At 38.9% G+C, this 9870-nt stretch overlaps 1 protein-coding gene and 1 pseudogene across 1 annotated transcript; one reads left to right on the top strand and one right to left on the bottom strand.

Moving 5' to 3' along the window:
• LOC120190388 overlaps positions 1 to 1182 on the top strand; it is a 21789-nt pseudogene extending 20607 nt beyond the window's left edge.
• Positions 1183 to 3672: 2490 nt separating this feature from the next.
• On the bottom strand, positions 3673 to 4332 carry LOC120190413 (embryogenic cell protein 40-like). Its single transcript, XM_039193497.1, has 2 exons — positions 4043 to 4332; positions 3673 to 3942 (listed from the first exon to the last, which is right to left on the bottom strand). Exons 1-2 carry the CDS (start codon positions 4330 to 4332, stop codon positions 3678 to 3680), a joined length of 555 nt encoding a protein of 184 aa, XP_039049428.1. The 3' UTR covers positions 3673 to 3677.
• Between the last annotated feature and the right edge of the window lie 5538 nt (positions 4333 to 9870).

Consider the following 9870-nt stretch of genomic DNA (forward strand, 5'->3'; position numbering starts at 1 on the left):
GGATTTCCCACTAATTATGCTAGGGGCAAGTATTCTTTATGAAGTTGGTGAAGATCATGAAGAGGATATGGTAGCAATTTATGCTGCAAACCTTGAGAAAGCAATTTCTTCGCCCTTTCCTTGTTTTTAAAGAAAAATATCCTCTAATATGAATCTTTTTCCTTTTTGCATTAATTATTCGTGGATTCAAGTCCGACAGTCACAGGAGTTATTCTTTTACACTGTAGCACATCAGATAATGTGATAATTGTGAATTTTTTGCTTAACAGGCCTTATCTGAGCTGCCTTCTCCGGTTATTAGTGGGACTATGCTTACTGTAGAGGATTTACAACAGGAAATCAAATGCAGTATCAATATCAAGCATAGGTTTGTGTCTATGTTTCTAACCGTAACCGTAATGTAAAACATTAAAATTCCTTTCCTGTTATTTCTGTAGAAGGTTCTTTAAGAATATGTGATGAATGTTGGACTGGTTTCATCAAATTAATTTATCATTTTTGCTTGTGTCCTTTTTTGGTATTACTTGTGTGCATAACTGTTACATCTGCTCCTGGCATTTGTGTCATACGGTTAAACAATGAAAAGCATTTGGCACATTTATTTAGCTAAACTAAAATCTGTTTCAGTCTAACTATTTGATTAGGCTAGACGTCTTATTATTAAATTATTATGAGTGTTGATCTCAAATCTGATATAAACTTCCTTTATTTTCTTTTCTGTAATTGCAAAATGTCTGGCTTGTGGCTGATTTGTTCTCTATTTGCATTAATTATTTTCCTGAGTTTGGGACAGCTGTCCTCAAATATGAAGACCGATTTAAAAAATTTACTCATGCTCACAGGGAGGAATTTGATGAGAAGGAACTTGATGGAATGCGTCTCTCTGGATGCTTTGAGGCTCCTGCTGATATGGACAGTAATAAGCCTATTGGAAATGGTGAAAGTACATCCAGTGTGTTGCCAACGGAGGAGATTCTGGAGGGTAAGAAGGATGTTAAAATTCGGGAAACTTCTGAGCTGACTGAAAATTTTACTGGGAAGAAAAGAAAATTGTGTGAGGTTTCCCAAAGCGCCATTCCAGATCTTTGTGATGAAAGCAGAAATCACAATCAACTCGAAAAGCTTGATGTTGAATATGAGGATGATGATTGGGAATCTCTCACCAAAAAGAAAAGGTTGTGATAGGTTTTACTTCATCTTGATTGTGGACAGCATCTTACTTCTGATTTTGTATGGTTAGGTTAAATGGTGATTCTTTTGAAGGCCAAAATGGTTGCATTAGGACTGAATCGATAGTATTTTGCTTGGTTTGATGTTACGAATTGTTATGTCATTCCCATTTTGTTGGTTTACAAGTGTAGCAACAATGTGCATTGGTCCTAGTTTTAGATGAACCAAGGGTTGTAAAATTTCTAGTGTCCGGGTTTCTTCGAACATCAATGTGAAATAAAATTAGAAGTGAAACCAAGTCACAACTGCTTACTCTGATTATTATAAACAATGCTCTCTGAAATCATGAACCAACCCCTTTCCACAGTTTCACAATGCAAGCTCCCAGATGGATCTTCTTTGATAAACAGCATGAAGCAATATTTATCATCTTTGTGTATGCTTCAGGGCTGGCATCATTAGATTTCCAGCCTGAATCAATGGATGTAATGCATTGCCAAATTTTGCAGGCAGGAAAGCATGCTGATCATGTCAAAGAATAAAGGTACATCTTAATTCTTACCATAACAAAGTTTTAATCATAAAGTCTGCCTGTCTTGCACCCTGCAGATATAATTCATTGAGTACACAATCTGATAACAGATGGTATTTGATTTTTTTGACAGGCCGATGCAAGGTGAAGTGCAATGACTGCTATTCGATACTCAACATAGATAAGGTGTACAAAGCTGCATCTCTTTCATATTCAATTTTTAAAGTTTTATTCCTTTTCTTAGCATCAGGATGTTCTTGAGATCCTCGACATAACTAACTTGTGCAGTGAAATGCAAATGATCTATCTTTACCCTAGTTAATACCTTGACAACCCTTATGCTGAAAGGAACAAACTATATCCATTGTGTTGAACACTGAATCATCATTCATCAAATATTTATCCGCTTTTTTTTCTTTATAATATCCGAAGAACATGAACCATATCTTTTGGGGAAGGTTGCTCTTCAAAGCTTCCATGTGAAAAGTCCTCATTTCAGTTTGATTCTCCATTATCTAATGTGGAAAAAAGAATTTGTTGAAACATGAAAAGGAATGCTACTCTGCCGGAATATCAACAATTATGGCTGCTTTGGATTTTCCTTTTGGTTCAGGAAAAAGATGGACACAAGTTGATGTCAAGGCCTTATCTAAACTCCCTCTTGTTGATTCAAAAGATTAAAGGCATCTCTCACCTTTTCATTTATTTATTCTACTTTCTAATGCCCTCCCATTCTTTTTTGCTGCTTAATAACATCCATTAGTCCATTTTAGATATTTTTTTCTTTGTGGCCAAAGGAGATTGTAGGCAGATTATAGGATTCTTGAATACTAGTTTTTATGGGCGACTTTGTGAATTACTAGATTAAACTTGGTGTTCCTTTTAGATCCCCAAATATATCTAATTTCTACCACCATTTGATAGGCATTTAATTAGGAAATTATGCCCATTTTAAAGGTCTTATCACATAAGATTCCCCATTACCTGAAATAGAATCCATCACATTTTTTAGCCATAGTTTCCCCTTCCATATACCCTATTTTAATCACAAATCTAGGAAATTGAAGGCACAGCATTATTATTACACCACGTGTAGATCGTTTGTAGTTCTTGTGTTAGTCATGTAGCATTTGGTGAGGTTAGATGTCAACAAGATGTCGGGTTAAAACCACGTAAATGTCATGGTTATAGGAGAAAAAGAGAAAAAGGGAAACCACATAAGCTGTAACAATATCATCTCCAAAATACAATATCGGAGGCTCTGATCAACTGCCTGTTGTCGGCATCGCAAACTTTTTCTTTGGTTCAGCATTGGCAGAGCATCCACAATACGAGGATCAAACGATCTTTTCAAGCCGGCCCTTTCTCTTCCATTCCAAGGCCCATTCAGCCAATCTAACCTGCTTTCTTCTTGGCATTTGTGGGGGCTAATGACAGGCCTTGCACATAGTTTCAAGATGGTGCGTTTTGACAACAAAAAACCAGCTACCTTGGTGAAAAGAAAGGTATTGTCAAACAAAATATTGGCCTTGAACATCATGGCGAATGATACCTCGTGTTGTACCAGTGTAAAGGCTAAAGTAAGGGGTCTACGAGCTGGTCCAAGGAGCATCTTCATCCATGCTTGGTTTGTAAGAACTCAGAGGCTTGTTGATCAGTTTTGTTGAGAGTTATTTGCAAGACAGATCTTTGGTTAAAAGAGGGTAATGAAGTTTTATCTCTAACAGTTGTTTTCATGAACATCATCAATGGAGGTTTTCCCTTTTTTGGTGGAGAAATGTTGCTTTACCCCCTTTTTCAGAAGCTACCAACAAAATAATGGATTCATAGAGTTCAGATATTGATGGTCAATTGTCAGTAGAAGAAAATGCCAGTAAATAGTACTTAGATATCACCTAATAGGCAAAAGATAACCCTTTTATTGATTATTGCATAACAACAACATTAAATTTATTCATGGACATAAGTTAGCTCCTCAATGGCTATGATGACCAGGCAATTTTTCCTTTATCTTCTCCGTCATACTCTTCTTCTGGTGTTGATCATGGTGGTGGTGGTGCTCAGGGGGCGACATTGCGTCGCTGGTGGTTGTTGTGACGCTGGTTTTGGCAACGTAGGTCACGGTTTGTGATTCCTTCCCGGCCTCCGCCGCCTTATGTTTACCACCCGTTAGCTTCTCCTTTATTTTCTCCTTTAACCCTTTCTTCTTCCTTCTACCACACATCACATCATCCTCTGACTACAACCAGAGAAGAAGGAAAAAAACACATTATTTACACATATATATACATAATTAAACAGAGATAAAAACCTAATGAGGTGGGTTTGTTTACCGAGCTAGAGCTGGAGGTGTTGGAACGCAGAATCTCTTCTCTGGTAGTGTTGGAAACCTCGTAATGTACCCGCTGTGCCTCTGGGAACGGCTGCTTATAGTAAAGTTGCTGCTGAGGCTGAGCATCATAAGCAGCGGAAATATCATATCCCATCTGAGTCTGCTGCTGCTCAGTGTGGGTGGTCGCGACACCAGAGACGTGGACGGGGTTACCATGTTCGTCAGTCAATTGAACAGGATTGCCATGCTCATCTGTGAGTTGAATGGGGTTGCCATGCACATCTCTTAAATCTGCCATTTCTTTTGAAGGAAGCCTCAGTTGAGTAGTTGAATGGAGTTGAATGAGGTACGCTATGTATAAAGACACTGACCGTTGGATTTTGCATGTAACTTTGGGTGGTTTTACAGATGGCGAGGCGTCTGCAGTTGCAGATGCTACATTCAGCTCTCGCCACGTTAAAAAATTCAGCCGCCACTTGTGGCTTAGGTGTGGGTCACTAATGGATTAGTAGAGGTTATAAAAATATAATATAATGTTCACGAACAAATTATTTTATAATATTTATTTATTAACTCGTTTATTAAAAAATTTATTATTTTTAAATATCGATAAAGATATAAATTAAATTGAATATAAGGTGAATTTTGAAGTTTGAATTGTGAAATCTAAGTAATTTAATGATTAGTAGCGTAATTTTACTATTTTCCTTTTAATTTCCATATAAAAGGGTAAAAGAGAATGGGTTGTCAAACATAATACTAAAAATTTAAACGAACATGAACTAAACGATGAACATGTAACAACCCGAATATTTACAAAATAGTATTTAATTGAAATTGGAGGTTAATTGTGAAAATTGGCGAAAATTTGGGGACTAAATTGAAAGATTTTAAAATTTGGAGTTTGTTTTAGAGTTAAAGAAAATTTAGGGACTAAGCCCTGAATTTATCCAAAAAAGTTAGGTAAGTTTGGGGTTATATGTTATATACGTGTGGTTTCTGTTTCAAAAAACAGAAACCACACTCCTAAATTCCCTTCCCCTACGCCGGTTTCCGACTTAGATCCCGACGTCATCCGAATTCTGATCGTCGTTTTGAAACCACTGTTGTGCTCATCATCGAGCGAGAAACAAACCCTTCAAATTAATTGAATCGAAACGCTGCCAAACGTCGGGAATTTCCAGTCAAAGTCTCGACGTTTTATTTAGCTCGATCGCCAGGAAAATCTCAAATTCATCACCGATCGTTGCTCCGTTTACGACACCTCTTGCACCATCGTGTTCCTTGTGTCGTTGCGAGTCCGCCGGTGTCAACCTTGTTCGCCGTCGACGACGACACATGAGGAAGTGGAGCAGTCAAAGATTCGGCCGAGTTAAAATTCGAGCTCTCCGCCGTTCAAAAATTTGAACCGATCATTGTAAGTATCTAGAAATCGCTCAAAATAATTTTTGAAAATTTTTTCGTAATTTTTAGACCCCCGGAGGTGGTCTCACGCGCCGTCGCAGGGAGAGTGAGCAACTGGAAAACCGGTTTGACCGGTTCGAACCGGTCTGACCAGTCTGAACCAGTTTGACCGGTCTGACCCGACCCGACCCGACCGTTGACCCGACAGTTGACCGTTGACCTCTTTTGACCAAAACTTAAAATGGCTTTGACCGACCATTAAACGACCGTTAATCTTTTCCGAGTATACCTATTCTGATAGTTTTCGACGTCCCAAATCCGTTTCCGAAGTCCGTTTCGTCAAATTCGAACCTGAAGGCCTCCAAATCGACGGTCAAAGTGGTTGACTTTGACCAAGAATTTAAATTTTCGAAAAGTCATACTTTATGTTTTTCGACGTCCTGATTCCGATTCCGCAATCCGTTTGACCAAATTCAGACTCAAAATCCTCCAAATTTATAGTCAAACCCTGAAAATACTTATATACTTAAGAATTTTAGCTTTGAACAATAAAGTAAGATTTAGGGCTGATAAATTATTATTGTTTGAAGGTACAAGAGATTCTCTGGATCGTTCGACAGCTCGAAACAGCTCTTCTAGATCAGTTAAACCACGTGTACCAGTATTCACCCGTAAGACCCGTAAATTTTATGATTTTAGAGATTTATTTATGTTATCCATAAGTAATATAGGGTTATTATAAAATAGGTTCGAAAACTGTAGCAGAGCGTGGTGAAACCAGCAATCAATAGATCTACTATTTGAACCTATTATCGAGGTGTGTTCCCTAATTATTACTGAACTATTTTATTGGTTTTAATATGAGGTACACTGAGTTCTTTGGTTACTGTTTTATTGATGCACCAATTTAATGTGATGATTTATGGAATTTGTGACACGGTGCAATTGAACTTTTGGATTGAATTACAATAGTATAACTCTGATCAAGCTAATAAATAGAATGGGCCTAATGTGACTCTTGGGGCCCCAAGATACATTAGGTTGGCTTCCCTTGCTGTGTGCTTAGGGTAAGCTATATGGACTTGGACTTACGGGCCTAATGATACAAGCTCTAAAGCTTATCCTTAGGTTGGCTTTCTTTTTGCTGTGTGCTTAAAGTAAGCTATATGGAAAATAGTTTTGGGAACTACTGATGGTGTACAAGAAAAGGGTTTAAACTATGATTTTCAAAAGTTAAACTCTTTTATGAATTTATGAGATTTACTGGACTATGATTTGTTTGATGTACCTATTGTGATTTTAAGGTAATATTGGGACACACTGAGCCTAGCTCACCTTTCGAAAATGTTTTCCCCTTTCAGATACTGTTGGTTAGATATCTCGGTTCGAGCACTTGGAGGATCAACATATCTCTTGAAGTATATCTGATTGTAATGTTTTATCTTGCTAGTTGAATTTATTTTGGTGACATGGACCTTATTTTAAAGTATCGTATTTTAGGATGATGACACTTTTACTATTACTATTCAGTTTATTGTGATTTTGATTTTGAAGACCTGTTTTAAATTAATTTATTACTTATTGGTATTATATTTACAAGTTGGGTTTTGATAGTATAATATCATGTCATTTATAATGTGATTTTACAATGATTGAATAACGGTTTTAGAAAATGTCTTTAAGAATCATGTATGTGATCCACTAGACTTAGTCAAAACGCATAGGCCGGGTCTAGGGGGTTACATTTATTGGTATCAGATTTTTGGTTTTTAACCCTCGGACCGTGTATGAGTCCATATTGAAAATACGGTTTTGAAATATTTTACAAAACAAGTTACAAAGGCCATCTCACAAAATTATTAAGATTTTTAAATTGTGTTCGAGACTCCAAGTGCTTATCTAACCCTAAGTTTTATCTTCTGTAGTAAACTTGAGATCCATCAAAATGAGTGCTAGACGTGGTCGTCGAACTAGCCGTGGACGAGGTCGAGTGGCTAGATTTACAGATCCGATTGATGAGATACGGGTAGATCCCATTGATGAGATACGGGTAGATCCCCTACCTCCGATAGGTGATCCTGCTCCTACGACCTCAACGAATCTGCCTCATACCGCTGGTATTGGCATGACTACACCGATCATAGGAGCGATCGATATTGAGTCAGAGTCTACCGGAGTTGCTTTGGATAAGAATTTTGGTAGACAATTTCTGCAGTTGATACAGGGAGCAGTCAGAGCTACTGGTGTTGTATCAGAGGTTCCTATTTCGCAGACTTTGATTGCCAATGGAGTTAGAACTTTTGGGGGACAGATTGGTGGAGCTCCTACTGAAGCTGAGGATTGGCTCCAGGATATAGAGAGACGCATGGATCAGTTGGGTTTAGACTCAACTAAGAGATATCAGGGTGTTGTGGCGATGTTAGATGGCAATGCCTACACTTGGTGGGAGTCAGTGACCAGTAGTGTTCCTACCGATCGTTTGACCTGGAATTTCTTTAAGGATCGCTTTCGGAGTCGTTTTCTGGGAGAGCGCTACTTAGCTCAGAGATGTCAGCAGTTTCAAGACCTGGTTCAGGGAGACATGGCTGTTTCTGAGTATGAGATCGAGTTCTTGAAGTTGCTGAAGTATGGATTCAGTATGGTACCTACTGAGAGAGATCGATGTCGTAAATTTGCCCTTGGACTCAGATACAAACTGCGTAGGCAAGTTGTAACCCATCAGGATGAGATATTTGATGTGCTGGTGGGCAGAGCCAAAGATGCTGAAGAAGTGGAGGTTTTAGCTTCTGGTAGAGAGCGTGTTGAACAGGAACGATCTAAGAAATTTTCAGGCCCGATGGAGTCATTAGCACAGTCCGGGAAAAGGACTCGTACTTCAGTCCCTCAGAGAAGCAATACACGTTTCAGGCCTGTAGCATCCTCACCGTTAGTTGGCAGTCGATGCGGTTCCTCGTCGTATTATCATGGGTTCCTCTGTGAGTTTTGTGGTAAACAACACAAATGAGAGTGTCGTAAGAAGATGTGTCTTTGCTATCAGTGTGGATCTAGTGGTCATTTTCGGAGGGATTGTCCTCAGCTAGCTTCGTTTGAGTAGACCGCTACTCAGACTCCTGTACGTTCTCAGACTACAGTACAGACTCCAATTAGAGATCGTAGCCAAGTAAAGGCTCGTGGTTCAGCGTCCAGGACTAACAGTAGAGCCCGACCTCAGCAAAATAGAGGGCCAATAGTTTCTGAGGTTAGACAGCCAGCTTTGGTTTATGCCACTAGACGTCGGGATGACAGAGATGAGCCTGAGGTTATTGCAGGTACATTTACTATTTATTATATCCCATACTTTGCATTACTGGATAATGGCTCCACTCACTCCTATGTATCAAGCTCGGTATCTCGAAACCTTCAGATTCTGATCGAGAACACTGAAAATACTGTTACAGTTACGAGTCCAGTAGGACAAGCGGTATTAGTGAATAAAGTATTTCGGCGTTGTCCTCTCGAGGTTCAGGGAAAAATTTTTCTCGCTGATCTTATGGAACTTCCTTTAGAGGAGTTCGATCTAATTCTTGGGATGGATTGGTTGAATAAACACAAGGTAAATCTGGATTGTGAATACAGGCGGGCTACTCTAAAGACTTCAGATGGTCGGACTGTTATGTTAATTGGTGAACGGCGTGGCTATCTCTCCAATATAGTTTCAGCGATGGAAATTGGTCGTATGATCCGGAAGGGGTATGAGACTTTCATTGCTTGTATTTTGAACAATAAAGGTTCATTGTCCACGATCGAAGAGATCCGTACAGTTAGCGAGTTTCCTGATGTCTTTCCAGAGGAGTTACCTGGTTTACCTCCTGATAGAGAGGTAGAGTTCGAGATAGAGACTTATCCGGGATCTGCACCTATTTCTATGGCACCTTATCGCATGGCTCCAAAAGAACTTAAGGAGTTCAAGGTCCAATTGCAAGAATTATTCGATCGAGGATTTATTCGGCATAGTACTTCACCATGGGGAGCTCCAGTTCTGTTCGTGAAAAAGAAGAATGGGTCGCTAAGATTATGTATTGACTATCGGAAGTTGAATCAGATGACGGTCAAGAATAAATATCCACTACCCAGGATTGATGATTTATTTGATCAGTTGCGAGGAGCTACTGTATTCTCTAAGATTGATCTTTGTTCAGGGTATTATCAATTGAAAGTTAAAGGATCTGATGTTGCAAAGACGGCCATTCGCACTAGATATGGTCATTATGAATTCTTAGTGATGCCTTTTGGTTTGATGAATGCTCCTGCAGCTTTCATGGATTTGATGAATCGGGTGTTCCGACCATATTTGGATCAATTTGTGGTGGTCTTTATTGATGATATTTTGATCTATTCTCGTACTGAGGCAGAGCATGACGAGCATTTGAAGATTGTTATGCGGACTTTGAGA

The sequence above is a fragment of the Hibiscus syriacus genome, unplaced genomic scaffold, assembly GCF_006381635.1.
Source record: "Hibiscus syriacus cultivar Baekdansim isolate YM2019G1 unplaced genomic scaffold, ASM638163v2 tig00116962_pilon, whole genome shotgun sequence".
NCBI lineage: Eukaryota > Viridiplantae > Streptophyta > Magnoliopsida > Malvales > Malvaceae > Hibiscus > Hibiscus syriacus.